This window comes from Rhea americana, unplaced genomic scaffold, assembly GCF_003343005.1.
Source record: "Rhea americana isolate MKP2758 unplaced genomic scaffold, rheAme1 scaffold_45, whole genome shotgun sequence".
Lineage (NCBI taxonomy): Eukaryota > Metazoa > Chordata > Aves > Rheiformes > Rheidae > Rhea > Rhea americana.
The window spans coordinates 1,351,838-1,372,605 of record NW_028186590.1 but is presented as its reverse complement, the minus strand read 5'-3'; the positions used below and the strand labels follow the sequence as shown (position 1 = coordinate 1,372,605).

The 20,768-nt window shown below is 37.2% G+C and overlaps 1 protein-coding gene across 3 annotated transcripts in view; it reads right to left on the bottom strand.

Moving 5' to 3' along the window:
- COL19A1 (collagen type XIX alpha 1 chain) overlaps positions 1-20,768 on the bottom strand; it is a 213,410-nt gene that overhangs the window by 175,092 nt on the left and 17,550 nt on the right. For all 3 annotated transcript variants that reach the window (XM_085316027.1, XM_085316028.1, XM_085316029.1), the window contains exons 5-8: positions 5,168-5,291; positions 4,532-4,807; positions 2,394-2,474; positions 245-370 (exon numbers count right to left, since the gene is read on the bottom strand). In XM_085316027.1, the coding sequence (XP_085172153.1) occupies positions 245-370; positions 2,394-2,474; positions 4,532-4,807; positions 5,168-5,291 (607 nt within the window). The remainder of the gene's footprint in view (positions 1-244; positions 371-2,393; positions 2,475-4,531; positions 4,808-5,167; positions 5,292-20,768) is intronic.

Below are 20,768 nucleotides of genomic sequence, written 5' to 3'. Positions count from 1 at the left end.
TGATATRTTTATATATATTTATATTATGTACTTTACATAATATATAACATGATATAAAATACGTAATTGGTATACATATACAATGTAATTTTATATATATATATAATGTTATGAGAAATATAATACTGCAATATTTTAATGTAGTATGGTATTTTTCATTTCTACAGAAAAAAAAAACATTTTTTTTATACCTAGCAGGATTAAGCATTGTGATGCATTAAAAATCAATAAGAAAACCCCATACTTTATTTGGAAAGCAGAAGCATCTGTCTCTAGACTCTTGCTGTGTTTGTGGAAGCATGTATATTTTGCCGGCGTGAACAGATACTGGGGAAGAAGTAGTAGCAAGYAACCCATCATCACGGGGGCACTAAAACAGAAACAATATATTRTGATTTTTACTCAATTTTGATTAAGAGGTAAATATCATCCAAATCCTATTTCTACCTTATTTTCTGTTTTAATGTTACTGTATATACCCCATTACAAGAAAACAACAACAATTCTCACACAGAGGGAAACCTACTGTAAAACGAAGTCTGGCCATTGCGATCCTTCAGTACTGAAATCAATGCTGGTCAAAACTGATCTGCCTGGCCCACTTCTTCCCTTTGAAAGGGCCCAGACAGAGGAAGAAAGTCTCCAAAAATTATAAGAAATGATACCAGAAAATGCCCACAGGGTATTTGTCAGTCCCTTCCCACTCCAAAATGCAAAATGTCAGAGTGAATGGGGGGGAGGTGGGGGCAGGCTGAATTTTGTTGTTACTTTTTATTTTATTTTGGGGGGCACGTGTAGCTTGGAAACAAGCAAACAAAAACCTTGAAGCCAATACTCTGCTGCCCGTAACCCACGCGAGCTAAGGGCCTGATAAATTACAGAAGCTCTCAATAAGATATAATGAGGTCTCCTGCGAGCCTTCTGCTACGGGAACTCCCACAGAATTTACATCTTTCTGTAAAAAATCTGTATCTAATTATAAGCRCCTTCCCTTAAATTACTGAGAATATAGCTTTTAAAATTGATAGGAAAGTCATGAAAAAAATCCCATAAAATATAATGCTGGTTTCAACGTGAAAGTCATAAAGAAGTTGTACATTATTTTGGTGTCTTCAGCGCAGGTAGTATACATGAAATTAATGTTGTTTTTATTTATATAGCTGAACGAACACTTAYGATGCTATTAATAAAACATGCCCTTGATCTTTTTGTGTTCAGATATAATTAGGGTYTCTTGCTGGCTTTTTTGTAGTAAGCTCTTAATAAATTCTAATCGTATTTCTGTGCACAAAGTGGAATCTACAGGAAAATCCACTCATTTTACTTAGCCATGAGCTTGTACATTCAAGAGGAAATCTGTATTATTATCAGAAATATATTTTGAAATACATTTGAAAAGGAAATTGTTATTTAAAATTGAAATTTCCCTTGATAAGTTAGGTCCATTCTCCTCTACTCTTCCAAGCACCTAGCAGTTGTCAGTTCACACAAAGTATTCTGTTCCTCTCTTCTCGGGCAGCTTAATCCCTCCATTCCAGCTCCTTTCTCCTCATTTCTTTGAAGATAAGCTCAATTAGTCCTTCTGCAAACTATGGCTGTTTTTGCTGATTGCAGGCTTAGAGGTGATGGCACTTCCCACTCTCTCAGAGGAGTTTTCTTTTACAGACTGTTCGTTACTAACTGACTAATATTTTAATATGTGTTTTTCTGTGTCTTTTTTCAAATGGGTTGAAACAACAAATCTGTATTGTACTGTATTTCTCRTACCTTCCAGTTTATACAGAGTCCATATAGCAAAATAAAGGGAAAAAGTGACTCCACTGAACCAAACAAATCCTTTATGTTAAACAGTATCGTATCTTAGCATATGCATTATAATGATGARAGTATTTGCCTATTATGAGACATCCTTTGCTTCATGTTATTATACTGAAATAATGAAAACATTCTTAATCTCCTCCAATTTTTCCTGCTTTCCATTGCCRTGCAAACTCTTTCATGGACTTTTCACCTATAATACTGTACTAGATACAGTTATTAAAATAGTCTCTTATTTGAAGCCATCCTCAGGTCATTGGCAGTGATTTGTTTTCTCTGCTCTGACACTTTCTCAGTTACTAAGTAGATACTAATTAATGTCAAGAAATGCATTTAAAAAGCACTTGCAGCATATAGTTTTTCATTTTTGCTTAAGTTCCACTATGCCATTTACTTAAGCAACAAGCAACCATGTGCCTAGCAGGCTACCACAACTCCTGGTAGCAGGATTCATTAGAGGAAATTAATCTAAAGTTCTCTGTGCAACTTCTATACAGCTTTTCAATAGCAAACAAAGAATTTTTTTTTTTTTTTTTTTTTTTTTTTTCACATCTGTATTTTAGCAAATAACTTACCAGGCCTGCAGATATTTCACAACATGTATCTTCTGTTGCAAGTTTTGGATTACAATAAACTGTTATGCGTTGAAGTTCAATCTATTAAGAAACACAAAATAAGAGATTTATGTGAGCTGTAAAAAAAGCAATCTATTTTGGTATGTATTTTCCAAACTTGGCAGCAAAAACAGACCAAATCCAAAAGGTAACAATTACACAGTTTCTCACTTCAGGAACAAATTCTGTAGTATGTTTCTTTGATGTAAACCCCATTTTAGATTCCCTTAGACATCAGGTAGAATCCTTTAGACTTAGATTACGTTTATATTCAYGTAAGTTGCAACCCTCTGCACTGCTCTAGCTATTGGTACTGCATAGGTACTGCATATTGTGTTGTCTGCAAACGATCTTTTTGGAACCAGAGTAAACRAATGGTAATGAACTGGAGTAAAGGTTTGATAAAATCTGTTTCACATKTATTGTCTATCACTCTGGACAGACCTTTGCCTGGACCTCTCCACTACACCATCTAGACAGCAAAAGTCACAAATTCTGTATGTAAGACTTTTATTTTAGAGATTTTGGTGGTTTGGTGGAGAGGAAGAACCCCAAATTTTAAGTAGCTAATTTGCCCTTACAAAAGCCAGAGCAGGTAAGGGGCCACACTAACTTCAGTCACATTAAAGTCTAGAGGCCTCATTTCACGGAACAGTTTTGCTAAAATATGCCTCTTTCTGCATCTGTTTCATATTCTCTCCACTTATTTTCTCCCTTGCACTGGATATGGAGGAGAATRAGTGGTGGTATAGGATCTGCTCTGCTGCCTTCACCAGCTTCATGCCAATAATGTTTTCCTCCAAGTGGGGAATTTTTGACTGGCAACATCCACTCAGTGCCATCCAGTTAGTGCCATAAAATCAAYGCAAGTTAAAAGAATCTGCTCCTTTTTCTGCATGTAACTTGGTAATAAGGGAATGATACAAACATTTCGAACAAATATGAACTCAATCTTACAAAATAAAGTGAAGTATAAGCTTGACTCCATGAAGTTAACACACACGGAAGACCTCAGATGAGTCCAGGACAAAGTGCATAAGCACCTTACAGGACTGATCCTTCCCACAGTGCTAGCTTGCAATTATAATATGTTATTTTAATCTGAAACTGTACAGCATAGAGAATACAGCTGAAAMTTTCACATGGTCACAATACATCTTGCTTTAATACTAGTCATTTGATATCAGTATATTTAAAACAAACTGACATTTCCTGAAATTTAAAATTCATTGCTCTGAGCTCTCTATACAAGGAAATGCAAGAGAATGTTTCTGGAACAGAATATAGCCCAGAACATCAAAGGGCACCGTTTTTATCTGTAGCCGAGAAAACAGTGTTTTTTTCAGGAGTGCTGCATCACAACTTACTTTACCTTGCATTTGCACTTCATGCTAGAAGAACTGCAGGTCTTATTTACTGTCTTTTGATGGGGAGAGGTGGAGGAGAGGGACTATCTTACAACYGCCAGCTGCAAATGCAAAGCCAGCTACTTGTATGGAAAGCTGCGGGGAGCAGACTTCCAGCCACTTCCCCGTGCCTCCCACTTGGAAGAGGGAGCGACAAATGCAAACAATAGGCCCCTATTCCAGCATGGCTGAATCACTCTGGCATGTGATATAACCTTGATAAATAAGTGATCCTTTTTGTTGTTGTTGTTGTTATCTCCTTTAGCAGAGAGAAACAAATTGTAACTAGATGACAGATCTATTTAATTTACATTTGTCATTGGTGCAGTTGAATCTCATAAAATTGAAAGAAAAGACCACTAAAAGAAGTTATCTTTAAATGTTACAATAGATCCACAATAATTGCATGGCTGACACTCCAAAGTGAACAAATTAAAATAAAGACTCCTGAATCCAGGACCTGAGTTTCTGCAGTACTTTCTTTGGTAATGAAGGGCTTTCTTTAGCAGACATTAGAGAACTGAATAACTACAGAAAAAGACCTAAAGACAACATATTAAGAATATGCATTCAAAATTAATAACCAGTTATGAACTTTTTAATCTCCACAATTGTTTATGATAATGTTAGTAAAAGTGTGGCTGAAACAYGATTTCCTAGTTTTTTCCAAGGATTTGTTTTCATGCTACTCACATCTACTGGCTTATCATCTGCAGCACGAGAAGCAATCAGAGTCCTTCCCTGAAAGTCAATGGTGAATTTTTCATCAGTCTGCTTTCTCTCAATTAAATTACAATCCAAATAGAGGGAAATGATCCCCGACTGCACGCTAATACCAAGTTTATGCCACTGCCGATCAAACAATGGATAGATTTCTCGACTCTTAAAAGTGTAGTGCAGTATATTTCCCTGAGCAGATTTGGTCATATATTCCACAACTTTTTTTGCACCATCTATAAGGACAGAGATCTGAAAGCAAAATAAAATAAAACAAGTGGTTATTTAAAAGTTAAAGTATATGAATTAAATACATATAAACCATATATAATAAAAATAATTTTACTGCATTGTTTGGGCAAGAATTACAAAGAATTCTTTTAGGTAACTTTGTAAATACACATCAGCTATARATCATAATATGCCCTTTATTCTAGTATGTAGTCTCAATACATTTTGCTCAATTTCTGTAATCCCTGTAACAAATGATCAGCTATTTCAGAGCAGTCTATCTATTCTGTGTAAACTGCAGCTAAAACTAGTGATGCTATATATTTGCCATATTACTAGGAAAAAATAAAACAATGAAAAAAAATCAAAGACAACTCTAACCTCAGGTGTGTCATACTGATTTAAAATTTGCCATATATACCACCGTTCTTTCTTGGTGTTTCGTCGTACACGGAACGTTGCTATTAGAGAGTATTCCTCAGGAAGCCCGTTTGGAAATATTTGCCTACAGGGGGAAGGAAAGAAAAGAGTTCTCTTTATTCTTATACAGACATAAACAATGTTTAAAAGATGTGGACGTAAATAATACTTGGTGAATATAGGGAATCAGATGTTCGCTCTCACACAAATTCACTAGATTCAGTGCTTTGAAGTGCCTCTCTCACTTTTTCCAGCTGAAAAGTACAATTAAAACTATCTCTAAGAATAAACAGCTAAAGATAAAGAATTCCCTAACAAATTCTGCACTCTAATTTAATATTTAATTGCTATAAATAGGAATCTTAGAAGGATGGCTGCAAAATGAATGCCATATATAAATACATTTTGGAACATTACTTTCCCCAGTTTATTGCTTGGATTCTGCACAGAAACACTCTCTCACAAACCCAGCATCCTGCACATCAAAATGAAATTTCTGTAATAAGCAGAAACAGCTCAGATACACTTCCTGGCTGACAAGGAAAATGATGAGGATGTGAGGCTGGCAGGAGGGGACAGAAAAGGCAGCACATCAGAGCCAGGCTCCAGAAAAGCTATCCCCCAGTGTACAGGGTGGAGAGTGCTGCCAGCTAGCCAGCTGTGCCAGATTATCCTAAACTTCATGGTGAGTCACTTTGCATTGCTTACAAGAGAAGGAGAGAAAAGAGGGGAAAACTAGAAGACAGGTTACTTTACTTTTTGTCTTGGGAAACTACACTGGAATGGCTATACTCTGGATGTATGTTTTTATTTGTATGAAGAAGCTAGCTGATGTCACTTATAACTGGGGCCACCATCATCTTTGAAGGGTAGTAGGCTGCAGGAGAGGTTCCTGAGGACTGAAAAGGCAACTATGGTCTCTTCACAAGGATAAGCAGGAATAKCTGCAGAACTGTAGGCCTCATCTCTGTCCCTGGAAGAGTAATTGGCAAATCCTGGAAGCCATTTCTAGGCATAATGTGAATCAGAAGGTGATTAGAAACAGCCAGCACTGATTAGCCAAGGGAAAATCATGCGTGACCAACTGAATACCTTCTATGATGAGATGACTAGCTCTTTGGACAAATGGAGAGCAGTCGATSCCATTCAACTTGACTTAAGCAAGGCTTTCAACACTGTTCCCTAAAGTATCCCTGCAGTCAGGATGGGGAGGCAAGGGCTCGATGAGTGGACTACAGGATGGCTAGAAAACTGGCTGGAGGACCAGGCTCCAAGGGCAGTGCTCAACAGTTCAAAGCCTAGCTAGAGGGTGACTAATAATGGTGCTACCCAGAAGTTAAAACTGGAGTCAGTACTGGTAATGTTATAGATGGCATGGACAACAGGAGAGAGCAGACTGTCAGTAAGGTAGCAGATGAAAGCAAACTTGGGGGAGGGGGGAGGACTGAGGAGGAAGTGATCAATATGCTGGCAGGCAGGGCTGCCAATCAAAAGGACCTTGGTAGACTGGAGAAATGGGCTGCGAAACAGTACAGGCTGGGCACTAACTTGCTCCGAAAGTCGCTCTACAGAAAAAGTGTGGGGAGGTCCTGCTACACAACATGCTGATCTTCAGTCAGCAAGGTGTCCTTGCCATGAAAAGGCCAGCTGCATCTGGGGCTGTCTCAGCAACTGTGGCAGTGAAAATCGCTGTATTATCTTTAGGAATTAACTTAACCCTTTGTAATTTTTTTCATTTCTTCCAAGATACTTTCCTCTAACAGCTCAGAGGTAAGAGAAACTAAAGCAGACTCCTACCCTGTTTCAAAAAGGCTTGTCTGTATCTCAATTCTTGTCCTGTTTCCAAGTGGTTTTGTAAACAGTTTAGAAAGAAACAAACTTTTATATGATGTGCACTGACACAGCCAAAACACTTAGAAAAAGTTTTGAAAGAAACATTCAGAATTTTAGAAGACAAATAATATTTGTTTAGATAGCACCTCAAGTGTTAGAGAGGGTTAAAGTAATAGGAGACAACATGAGGAAAATGTGTTTCCATTTATTATTAGAATATGTAAGATGTCCAGAAACTTATTCAACTTGTTTTGCAGATGTATCATACCAATCACACATTCCCCTCCTTTCATTTGAAAAATGTTTTTGCTTATTTCCTTTCTACAGTTGTCTGCCCTTCTCCCATTAACGTAAACTCCCTCACGCCTCCAGCTATGGAAATTAACCAGGAAATTTAACTGACCCTGGACAGCTAATCAGATGCTTCCACAGACATACTATGTGGGTTACAGTCACAAACTTGAGATGCCGTGTCCTTAGCTTGTCTGGGGTGCTGTAAGCYATACAGCTGGTCCTACCGCTACATAGTTTATTGCTCTGCTAAGATGCACTCGCATACTGCTGTTGTTTAACGAAGGTATTTTCTGTATAAATGATGAACATATTGATCAGTCCATCATTAATTAAAATATGAAATCGTATGGAATCTGGGACCAAGTCCTGCAAAGCCTATTTACTCCTGCATTGCCTTTTGACATTGAAACATCTATAACTCCGCAGCAGAGCATATGGGTCCACTACAGACAGGGAGAGCAGCAAGTTCAGTTCTGTGATAAAACAGGAATCAGGTGCTGGACATAGGCCAAAGAAGTGATTTCCACATACAGGATTTCAGTAGGAGTTATTCCAGAGAGAAGCTTTTTAGCAGGATTAGAGCAGGCCTCTTTAGATGGAAGGGGTCTTTCCTGCAATCCTAAGTGAAGTGCACTGACTTCAAAAAGGGCAGCAGAGCTTTTGTCTTGTCAGCTGATGCTTTCCTCCTCTCTCTCTTTTTATTTAATTTTTGATAAAGTCATTGTAGCACATCAGTATGTAACTATAATCCCATCTTTAGTTACATAGAAATAAACCATTTACTTATCATAGCGGAGAAAAAGGGAGGAATTTTTTCTGCCGTATGGGGCTCTAAAGTTTCCTCCATTCTCATCTAYGGAATATCTTCTGGAATGTGACTAGCTGGAAGTGGGCAACCCTGACAGTTTTCAGCAAACAACATTATTTCCCGCATAAAGACTTCACTGTTAACCCTTTACAAGATACTGGTGTGTGTTGCAGTGTCTGCATCTGTGGCTTTCATTTATCTCATCTTTGTCTTAGAATATGAGTAATTTAGAATGCAGAAGCTTCAAAACAAAGAACTTGATTGCACAATCCTAATTTTAATATAGAGATGGTGTCTGCTTAATGATTACCAGAGGCTCTAGAGTTGAGTTATAGACTACTTTTAATAGTATTTTTTCYGAAATTCAACCCTTTTAAATAGTTCATAGAAGTGACAGGTATTCTGATACATTCTGATACAAGTAGCATGTCAGACATTTTTTAGAGGCATGGACGTATAATTATCTCACAGAACAAAAGAATAAGAACATTAACATAGTAAGTTATTCATTTGGAAATACATTCCTTACTTTTGCCCAAGCCCGCTGAAGTCCAATCAGTCTAAAACTCAAGACATGCAAATCATTGACCTCAGAGGTCACCKGTCCCAAACCGCAGCTCAAAGCAGGGACAACTTCAAAGTTAGATCAGGTTAATATGAGCCCAATCCAGCTGACTTTTGAAAGTCTCCAAGGATGGAGATTATTCCACAAATTCTCTTGGAAACTTGTTCCAGTGTCTGACCACCCACATAGTGATTTTCCCCCCTCCTTGTTGTAACTGGTGTCCGTTGCCTCTTGTCCAGACTAAACAAGCCCAGCTCACTCAGTTTCTCCTTGTACATCATGCCTCCAGAGCTCTAGCCATCTTGGTGTTGCTTTCTCTCTCCTGGGAAGCCCCAGTCCGGGCACAGAATTCCACATGTGGTCTCAAAGGTGCCAAATAGAGGGAAATGATCACTTCCCTTGACTGGTAGGGCTCAGGCAGCCCCAGATGCAGCTCACCTTTTTCACTGCAAGGACACCTTGCTGACTGAAGATTAGCTCGTYATCCAGCAGGACCTCCCCCCGGGCCCTCCCCCAGCACCTCTTCTTGTAGAGCTACTTTCTGAGCAAGCTGTTGCCCAGCCAGTACTGTCCTATGGGGTCATTCCTTCCTAGATGCTGGACTTTGCATTTGCTTTTGCTGAACTTCGTGAGGTCTTTGTTAGCCCATTTCTCCAGTCTGTCAAAGTCCTTCTGAATGGCAGTCCTGCCTGCCAACTTACTCACTATTCCCAATTTAAAACCTAAAGGACGTATTTCCTAYGATATTTCCAAAACACTGCATACATCGCAAAGAATTTCAGATTGCTTAATGAAATTTCCACAGCAGAGGTAAAAGTGATGTAAACAAATGTCAAATAACACAGTCAAACAAAGTAATGTGATATATTATGCTTCATAAAAAATGGAACAGAAAAATCAATCATTCTCCACTATTCAATCTTCTTTGAAAAACAATATAAAGCTATAATTTACAGTCATCTGAAAAGCTTAATACCAGCAAGTAGCACAACTGCTCTATGCAAAAGACTTGACTTAACAAAAGCAATGAGTTTATTCTCTAGGAAGCATTCTCAGTGCATAACTAAATGAACATTCCCTGATCAGCAATTAATGGAAAATCATTAACAGATGTCTTGAAGGATGTGCTTTATGTTCAATGCCTCCAGCCAGATGCTGACTACCCTAAAGGGAAAATACTCAGAAGACTACACACTATATACTATTATACATTTTTTCCCCCTGCTCTTAGTCATTCGAGTGCTTTCAAGTGAATGTAATAGAGTAAAAGGCATGTACCTTGCCTTAAAATAGCTTAAATACAGACAATCAGTAAGATATTACAACAAAATCTAGATTGTACAAGATGGTATCTTCCACTCTATAAAGTTTGGTTAAAAAATGCCTCAGAACTGGACCTCGTATGTATATGTTCTAAAAGAAATATAAAAAGGTATTTGGTGAAAATAACTGTAACAACTTGACTTCAGTCCTCATGATATAGTGGAATATGGTAAAAAAAAAMCTATAAAATTTCTCAAAACACTGATTTTGGAATTCAGAAGTTCTTTGATTTAATATACTGTTCCAGCTGGTTGCATCTGCCAACATGTAAAAGGGATCTCTACAAAAAACTAATGAGACATTATATGTCGGGTGACAATGGTAAAGAAGCTGCACTAAATATTAACAAAATAATACAAAAGCATGCCCACAACTCAGCAAGTATTTTCTCATAGAATATTTCATTTACCCCTTTCCATGTGGCACAGAAAAAGAGCAATAGGAAAAGGAAAGAATAAGGTTGGGAGAGACAATCGGGATGAAGGAAACCTTGGCCAAGCTCACTTCAAAGTCTATATATAGTCTATAGTCTAAGCACAAACATAGAGGGGACAGTCATTTAGAGTGGTACATCACAGTGCCTCAGCCAAAAGTAGTAAGAGAGATGGTTGGTCTTAACAAAGCTCTAACATTGCAGACACATATGATAGTAAGTTCTATGCAAATTCATCTATAAAGAAGAGGACATAAAAGAATTTACAAATTAAAACAGAAGTGTGAATTAAGGGATCCTTGGCTTCTAATCTCTCATCTGGGGGATTCTTATGTATTTTCAAAAAGCATCTGAAGAAAATTAATAATCATTATTGGGAGCACAAACATGAATTTAAGATTTTTCTCTCCCAGGAAATATCCTTGTCTGTGAGACAGATAATTAAGTTCCATCATTACTGTTGGCTTCCTCAGCTTTAGGACAACCCAGATCAGATATCCTCCTTCCTGGCTGCCTGCTCTAACCTTTAGGCTATTTAAATAAGTTCTCTTCTCTTCCTGTTCTCCACCTTTTCTACACTGAAAGTGATCATGACTACCATATTTGGTGTTGAATTCCATGCTGTCTAAGTTTATTACGTGTGATTTAAGCATGGCCAATGACTCAGGTAGCTCTGGGGACATAAGCTGAGTTCAGGCATCTCTATACACATCTCTGAGTCACAGTGAAACTTGGGTGGGAATTAAATGCCTGGCTGCTTAAACCATGGTGCTTCTGAACTTCACCGGAACTCATGYCCACATGCCTAGGGAACCCTGTGGTCCAAAATGATTTATTTTAGGTGCCACGAGGGGTTAGGTGGTGCTTGAGAGTAGACAATCTGAATCATTCTCTTAAACTTAGGCGCCTAAAGTCTCACCAAATTATATTTTAGGTGGAATTTAGACAATCTGAATCTCTCCCTTGGTCTGTATTGTCAGTAGTAAATAATAAAAAATCACAGTTGATGAATGGAGCACTGTGTTCTCGAAGCTAAGCACACCCTTGGTGGAAACTGCTGAAAACAATAGCAGGAATTGAAGTACATGAGCTGAACACATAGACTTGGATTTACACCACCCTACTGTGCCTTCTTGAGGTGTACTGTAAATTACAGAGGCCACAGCTGGCAGATTGAGGAAACAAAAAACAAACAAACAAAAAAACAACAAAAAAAAGCAAGCAGAAAAATTTCTAATATAACATAGTACCATATGGATAGTCAGGTATCTCTACTAAGCCATAGGTTGAAGCATCAGACAGATGCATTCAGAATATTAATAAATACATACTGACCTTTCAGCAACATCTATGCACCACTCTGTCAAAGCATATAACCACTCATAGCTGCAGAAAGCTTTTGTTGCATCCTTGTCTTAATGGATTAAATGTAGTCATATTTTTTCCTAAAAACAGGTGCTGTGGCTCCAGCACAGCACAGACTATACATTATGAGCTTATCAGCGAGCAGTTACAGGCATTTTGCAGGAACTTTGCATCTGTATTTGTGCATACCTTCCACTGTTTGTAATGAAAAAGTATAGACTGACTTTTGGAAAAATATTTGCTTATTCATTTGTTTGAAGTTCTGACAAATTCTGAAACTCTGCTATCACCTAGTTCTAGCAGTCCCATGTTTAAAGAAGTAATTATGAATGAATTAACTGTGTATTCACTGTGCTATAAAAAGTTTTAGTTCTATCTTTGTAAAGCAGCATTGAGTTACCCATATCAAATTTAGTAAGGCAATCCTTTATTTACCTTTTGTTTTTATTTTTAAAAAAGCACTCATGGAAAAACAGCATCTATTTTTAAATCTTGTGAGTTCTAATGGGCCTGAATAAGAATGCACTACAGTATATGATAAACTTCCGTATTTACAAGTATCAATGAATCCTCTAGCTTGCTGAACATCTTCCAGGAAGAGAAAGATGAGCCAACTTATATTTCCTGAGAGTGAAGTGAGAGATGTTTAGAGTTTATGGCAAGACACATCTTTTCCAGCTGGCATATACCATTACTTGTATATGTCATTCATAACATGCCAATGTTACAGCAATTTGGTGACCAGAGCTCAAAAAGTCAGCTTAAACAACTTTCCTATGGTGGATGTTGGTATATTCAGCGCTATGTTGWCTGAGAGGCTGAAATGTTTCCCTCTGCGTTCGCTAACGGAACTCAAACTGAGATCATTTATGAGTAAAGAGCAAAGCTCAGGTGACCAGATGTAAAAAAACCCTCCACATTATTATCAACACTTCTGCATCAGATCACTATATTTCTGATTCTTGCTTTTTGCCCTACCCTATTATACTTGGGTAGTATAATGGGGGAAGGGGAAATAACTGACCATAACAATTTACCAACCTCTGCCTGGAAGGAATATTTTAAATTCTTTTTAAGTAAAAGTTAAGAACAGCTGTCTGTTGCCCAAAATAAGAAATAATTTCCCATCCATCCATCTTCCTCAGATCACACTAAGATGCACTATGTAGTTTCATATTACATTAGGCCTCAAGTTGTTTTCCTGTGACACATTATATGATGCAACTTAAGGAACTATGCAAACAGCTTAAGACTTATTAATCATTTAGGGAGAGCACAAACCACTCAAAAAATGTGCCACTGAACGCAAAGCTGAAAATCATTTCAACATTGAAAAAGGGGATTTACCAAATATTCTATATGCTTCATCATACTTCTGTTTCCATTTACTAAATAGGTATAGATTAGCTCTCATTTTAATACCACAGAGGGCTTAGAAAAAATTTTGTGAAAGACAGTATGCTATTATTATAGAAATTTTAAAGGACATTTACAAACTATCAGAAATAGAAATTTAAAAACTGCTATGCCTCCTAAGTATTTTTTTTCCTAGTGATTCTAAATGGACTAAATATTCATATTTGGCACAGTCCTGGCCCCAGTGAAGTCAAAGGCTAGCCTTCCAATGATTTCAGAGTGGTAAGGCTAGCAAACTATAACCACTTTTAAGTCTGGAAAACTTCTGCACATTTCAACTTCTCTGAAAAGCAGTCAGCAGTAGTAAGAATTACAGCCTTAAAAGTAGTAAAAATATCCTAGAAATAAGAACTGTAACAATTCTTCTCATTTTATTAAGTAGAATTCTACAGCCTGGTAGTTTTGAAAAAAATTCAGGCAAATATTTAAGCTTTTGAAGTCTTATTTTGTGGAAAGTAGCTTTCAACTCAGTTATTTGTTTTATGAACCAAATAGGTCTCAGAGTAAYCAGTGAACTCTCCTTGTACCTGGGAAACAAATAAAGCCAAAGACCAAAGATCACCAAAAGCAAGAATGTGTGATTTGTAATCATTCGTCCTTTCTCTCACTTACTTAGTAATGCATGCAATTCAAAAATGTATGAAAGAAGTTTCTTCTTTCCATTTCACATCCATTTCATATACATGCTCAGAAACTAGCAACAGTATTCCATTATAAAATRATCTATTTAAACAGCATGCTTCCCTTCTAAAATAGCACACTTTATCCTGAATGCTGCACAGTAAATCAAGCTGCTATAATCAGTAGTAACTATCTTTCCATGCTAAMGACATATGGAGTGAAAAAAAGATCATAGTCTTTTACCAGTGAACATTGCAATGGAAGAAGGTGAGTCAAGGAAGGAATGAAAGCCAGAGCCCAACTACTTAAACAAGTTAAAATTTTACTCAATCTCATATGCCAAAGGATCCTTCCACAGCTGCACTGGTATAGACTCAAGAAAAGACCGTGCAACAGAGCAGATCCAGACAGCGCACATCCTCCAGTAAGTTGTCTTTTTATGTACAAAGCAAGTAAAAGAAACGTATAGGATAATTATAAGATTTTGAGGGCTTTTGCAACATAGAGGTATAAGTAGATGTTATACAGACAATTTTAAGCTAAACATCTATTGCATGGTTACATGTGATTCTGAAAGATTGAAGTCAATAATCTATTTGCTCTACTCACATCTTATATTAAACTCAAGTCTTATGTTAAATTCAGGTTTTAAATCCAGACCTATTTTAAAATCCTATTTTCCGTAGGGGACAACCAGAGACAGCTTTCASCTTCATACATGGGGAACACAGATGAGGAAAGTGTGCAACTCTAAGTTCTTTCAAAAGGGAAAAGCATCTCCTATGAATCTGCTTCCTCCTAATCATGCAATTCCAAGACACTGTTTCTGGTGTCCCTCTGCCACATGCTGCCCAATCTCAGATTGGTCTTTCAAATGTCAAAATCACTTGCTGACTGAGAAAATGGTATAAAATGATCAAAACCTAAGTCTCTTCAGCTTCAGTCTTGTGTTTCCAACCTGGTTCTTCTCTTATGTATCTTCAGGAGCTGTAGAAGTCTGCTAACACCTCTGTAGCTGATACTGATGCATCAGTACCAATACCTTCAGTACCACYTACTACTCCTCAGAAGTGTGTTATAATATGAATTTACATTCAATTTGATGTTTTTAGAGTCCTGTGAATACASCAATTTTTCTAATACCAAGGTCGCTTTCACAGAATCACAGAATCAGTAAGGTTGGAAGGGACCTCTGGAGATCATCTAGTCCAACCCCCACGCTCAARCAGAGTCACCTAGAGCATGTTAGTCARGGTTGCATCCAGGCAGGCTTTGAGTATCTCCAGAGAAGGAGACTCCACAACCTCTCTGGGCAACCTGAGGACATTCACTGGACATTTCTTCATATTTCACAGATCATAACTCTCTTCATGTAACAAAACTAAAAAATATCAGCTAGGAAAAGCTCAGATCCCTCTAGTACAAGCATCCATCTCCCTATCACAGTGTAGGACATCAAAAATATACAAATGCAAAATATATAAAAGAAAAGCTTCTCATCTCAACCCTCATCCCCTCTCAACAGAAACAATGATTTTTCTAGATGTATATCTCATTCTGCTTTCCCTTCTGCAGTCAAATCTATATAAAAAGCATTTTCCTAACACATTTCAAACACTGTGATTCGTTACAGGGAATGAAATATCTCCTGAGTGCACGCAAGCACAAGGTCTTATCGTTCAGTATGTATGTTCCAGAAAACTGCAGTTCCTTTTCTGTTCAAAACCAGATTCATAGACTGCCTCTATAAGAAAACTACTGAGGGTCTGGCATATTCCTGACAAACTACCCACAAAATAAACTGAATAAAGCATTATCCTTGGAGATTAATATGAAAGGAGGAATCTGGAGTAATGTGATGATTTGTCCATTCCTTTGGTGGTTTTGCAGTTGTATCCTAAAATGCTGTTTTTGTTCAAAATTTAAAGTTTTTTAAGACTCACTTAAAAGAATGGCAGACATTTAAGTTTTCCTCAGATCATTCAAGAATGCTATCAAGCTTTTGACATTTTACATAGGCTCTCAAGGCCATTTAGCCATGCCAAATATCCTCAAATCCAATTGTGATAGACTTTCTTTTTCAATTATGGCAATATTCAAGAGAATATGATGTGAATTTAAATACCTTTAAAGTAATTTTACATAATTCTTTCAACATCCACCCCTGGGACTTTATTTAGACATTTTACAAGCAGCTCTATAACTAATTTGGCCCTTCCAGTTTGCTCCTAGAAAGGGAACAAAGACAACAGACCTAGTTATTTGAAAAGTATGCTATTTGGCAGTCTCTGAAGTAAATGAGATTTTAAGCTCTTACGCTAAATATGATTATCTACAGTGGAACGAGTTATTCAGCTGAGCAAGGAACTCTGAAGATTTTAGAAAAAAGAACTTAATACTGTAACCTCTGAAAGTCAACTGGCAGCAAAAATTTCTCTAGAGCATTTTTACATGCTTCCTATTCTGAAAACAGATCTATTGGTACAATGTTAATTATTTGTAGATCTTAGTGGTTGCTGCTGTCTGAAAAAGCAAAAGAAAATGCAGACTACAATGGAAGATTTGTCTACTGGGGGCCATGATCCATGTTCTTTTTTTCTTTTTAGGCTGAAAACAGAAGAGGCACTTCATAGTGGTTTATTTTTTTTTTATTTATTTTTTTTTAAGGGCAAGACGAAAGCAAGGAAGGGAAAATCAAAAATGGAATTTCTGTTTCCTCGTTTCCTCGGCCTATATATTCATATATTCTTCACAAGAAGAGGAATAAATTAAGAAATTTAAGCATCCATCTTTCCTTAAAGGTTTTCAGAGGCAACTCACCAGTGCTGTGGAGGCACTGGTACTGGTATCTAGAGACATAAGCTGATCCCAGAGGCAGAACAGTTTTTTCAGTTTAGTGCGCAGCAGGGCTAATCATGTCAAGCAGAGCYACACACTGAGGGATTCACACCCCTCTACTTCTCATATTAGTCCCACAAGAGCTACCTTGCATATTTTTGCATGCGCTGCACTGCCCAACTCAAATGCATTCAGTTTTTTTTAGAGCCCTCAAATTCTAGCTGCATAGTCTCCCCCATCTACCACCACCAACGACAAATGTTAGGTAGTTTTCTCCACTAAAGTAATCAGAGGCACAAGCACTAGCAAAGTAAACTCAGATTACTCTCGGCATCTTCCCCCTTACCCTTCCTTCCCTGGCTATGGTACACTTTGCCAGGCCCTAGACAACTTTGGCTGATGATGTATAAGGTAAAATATCTTGCAGGCCAGCAATCATTTCTATAAAATTCCTTGTTGCGGTGAACATAATACTGAGGCTGGGAGGGGAAAGGGAGAGCTTAAAGGATTGCTGTATGGAGTACAACAAAATGAAACTAAGGGATGCATTTTTCATAAAATCTTCAAATAATGACTTGGATAACTGTAGCTCCTCCGCATTGGATAATTCCTCCTCCTCAGCACTCAGGACTGCCTGCAAACAAATTTATTCCAGGCTGAAGTCACAAGCTGGCCATGCTAAGAAGTGTCTGAGGAAAAAAGGCTTAGGCAACCCTAAAGGTATCACAGCCTACCACGCTGTTACAGATGGATATATCTGTCCATTTTGGTTCCAGCTGATCTCTCCCAAAAAAGACTGTATAAGGAGTGAGGAAGATTAAGTTACCAATAGAAGACACTGGAGTGGCAAAGCAGGTTTATGATACCAGATACCAGAAGACTGACCTGAAATAAGTAGCTGTGTCAGCTGCAGCAGTGACACTACAGAAAAAGAACATGCTTTTGCTTTAACACCCCCTACACACAACATGACTAACCYATGAATATTTAAAGCTGATGTTCTGCTTACGATATGAAGGATAACTAGATAAATAATACACTCTTTTACTGTTTGTAAAAATTGTTAACGCACAATCACACTTATAGATTTGGAGCRAATGAATATGCAAAATAAAAGATAAAAAAAGTCATTTGCATTACATGGAAAGACCTGCACACATTTCTGAAAACTGAAAAGAATCTTGGGACTTAGAAATGGGTTGTCTAATTAACATCAAATTAAAAAAAGGAGTGTATACATCTTAGTCTGCATCTCTCACACTTTCTGTAACAATAAGATTTCAGCAAGTTACAGAGTAAGTGGGGTTAAAATGCATCAAACTAAAAAATACCAACATTGCATTGCCACCCACTGAGTCATAACTATGTTTAACGGGATGGGCCAAGGACCTGCAACCAGCTAACCCTGTTACTATCTGACCCAGCTGGGAAACGGCCAGGTATTCTCCTTCAAGGGCCAAGAAAGAAACCAAAAAATGTTTAGAAAGGCAGATGGGCTCCTGCATTAGACTCAAGATGGGTACTGAAAGAAGACTTAGGCAGCAGTGGTAGCTCTGGATAAGAGAACTAACTTTTTTTTTTATTTATTTCCCAAACTTTATGTAAAAGAAAACCAAAGCCAACAAGAAAACTGGGTATGATGAGGAATCTTTCCCAGGCTGGGGAAACAGGCCAGATGCCTTGTATCCAAACAAGGAAGCTTGTAATGCTGCGAATTTATGGACTCTTCCCAATACACTGAAGGCTTCATTGTGYGAAAACACCTTTGCATTAAAATAACATATTTATATCAATTAACTAAGCCACTAGTTGATGTTAAATCATCTCTGCAACTTATCTGTGAAATTAACATCAGTAGAACAAATAACGGTTTTATTTTTCAATAGTAAGATTGAGATTTAAATCTTTACCACTGATACAAATTCTAAGAACATGATATAGGAACATGAACTTATTATAAAATCCATGCTAAACTTTGGAAGACTTATGACAGTAAAGAAAACATGACTAACATTTTTCATTGTATAAAATTGTAAATATTTAATCATGTAATAAGATGCAAGAAAGTATTTTGGAAATTTTGAAAAGTAAGTAACTTTCTTACTGCCCTACGACAAACAAAAGCAGTATTTTTGATGCATTTCCTCTCATCAAACAATTACTTGGTTGACAATGGAATTAAGTACCCAGTTTGATGGGAATCTATATTAAAATCTGTTAACAGCATGATTTATAATAGAAATACAAATATTCTCTTCCATATTAGAACAAAATCAGTGCAACATAAGCTATCTAAAGAGATCACATTTACTCACGATAGCAAAAGTCAGGATGCAGTAAAATAATGTCCTCTTAAGTCATAACATGGATTCACATTAATAATGCTAACTGGTCTTAACTAGAGCACTGAAGCGAGGCAGTGCTGTAACACTTAAATCTTTCGAGAATTCCAACCAGCTAATGAGTCATGACTTTCCCTTTCCATGAAATCGTATCAGCTATCTTGAATCACAAAGTGTTTTCTTAATGCTAACGTTTTCACAACAACCCAAACTTAAGCTTATGTAATTTCCTGGTAGCATACCTGTCTCCACATACTAATAGAAATATAAGTGTTTAGTGCTTCCTGAATTTAAAGAAACTCCTTTGGCAAAGAATGCAACTTATGAAAAATAAAAAATTGTTTCAAAGTCTATGGTCCTTTTTGAGTAAATATTGATATCTGGTAGCATTCCTTGTATCTAACATTTTCAGACATTCAAGTCATCATATACAGTTTCGTTACTGAACTACTGCTACAATGTATCTTCTTCTTATTTATTTATTATTCCTGTAGTGATAAATTTGCTTCAGATATCTCTGTTCCACTTGATTACTCTTAAGAGTTACTGTCTATATGAATTATTATCTGCAGTTCATACAGCACGCAAACTTCCTGTGTTAAGTATTCTTGGTTCCCATTGAGTTAACTTCACAAGATACACTTTCAGAGAAAGCTGCTGCACTAAAACATCCCTTTCTTCCCCAAAACAACTGATTTCCAAGTAACACCTATTCCTATAAAATACATGAGCATTATCTACTAATCCTGTTGCTGCCAGCTGCTAGATGTCAATCCTGGGCAACAGCAATAACTTTAATGCTGAAATTGCATTTGTTGTGCTTCAAAATAAGCACATCCARTAGGACGGGGTCCTGAATGCAAACATTAGACCTGGAAGCACACATCCCCTTCCTCAACTTTTGGCAAACAATTTTTATCATTGTTTCACATGCTCTTGGTGAATATTATTCTCTTTTATTTAGTTTCATAGATTTCTTCAGATTGGCAGGCATCTAACATTCTGAACTTCTCACTGAGAGACAGATCCACTAAGAACATAAAAACCAAAGCGAGCGGAGCCACAGCATCTTGGCGGTGCTATCTGTACGGTCAGTCCTCAGAACCTGCGCAAAGCAAACCTCATGTTCTTTAGCCATTCACTAATTCATAAGATRTTTATTTTGGGTAAGCATCAACATTCACTACAGATTAAGCACACATACTTCTTATTAAACTCTCAGCAGAGAAAACAAAATATAAATCAAAGTCTATTAAGAACTTCAATATTAACAATAATATTATGGGGATAGCAATGAGCAGCAGTCTTGTCCTCAAAATAAAAAATACATGCATTTTCATGTGACAGTTAAAAATCCTAATGTCAAATTAAGAACCGTTAACAAATTACTCAAGGCCTGGATTGTTATGCCCAACTCCAGAGTATTTTTAGGACATTTTGTTTTTTTAGAATTCTGGAATTCTGCAGCTAGTCACATTGACTAAATCCAGAAAAAACATATGAGCTCTTGCACATGGTCCCTTTAACATACTGATGGCTGTACACCAGTATTTAGTTTCTTTAAATTACAAGACTATCATTCCAAGTTCTGAAATGACTTTGTGACGTGACAAATACTCAGCAGAGACAAGGCTGAGATGAACAAACTCTGCACGCTTACGATCAAAATCAATTTGAGGCCTAGGTCTCCAAGTAAAAAAAAAAGGGTTGTGTATAATGGATAT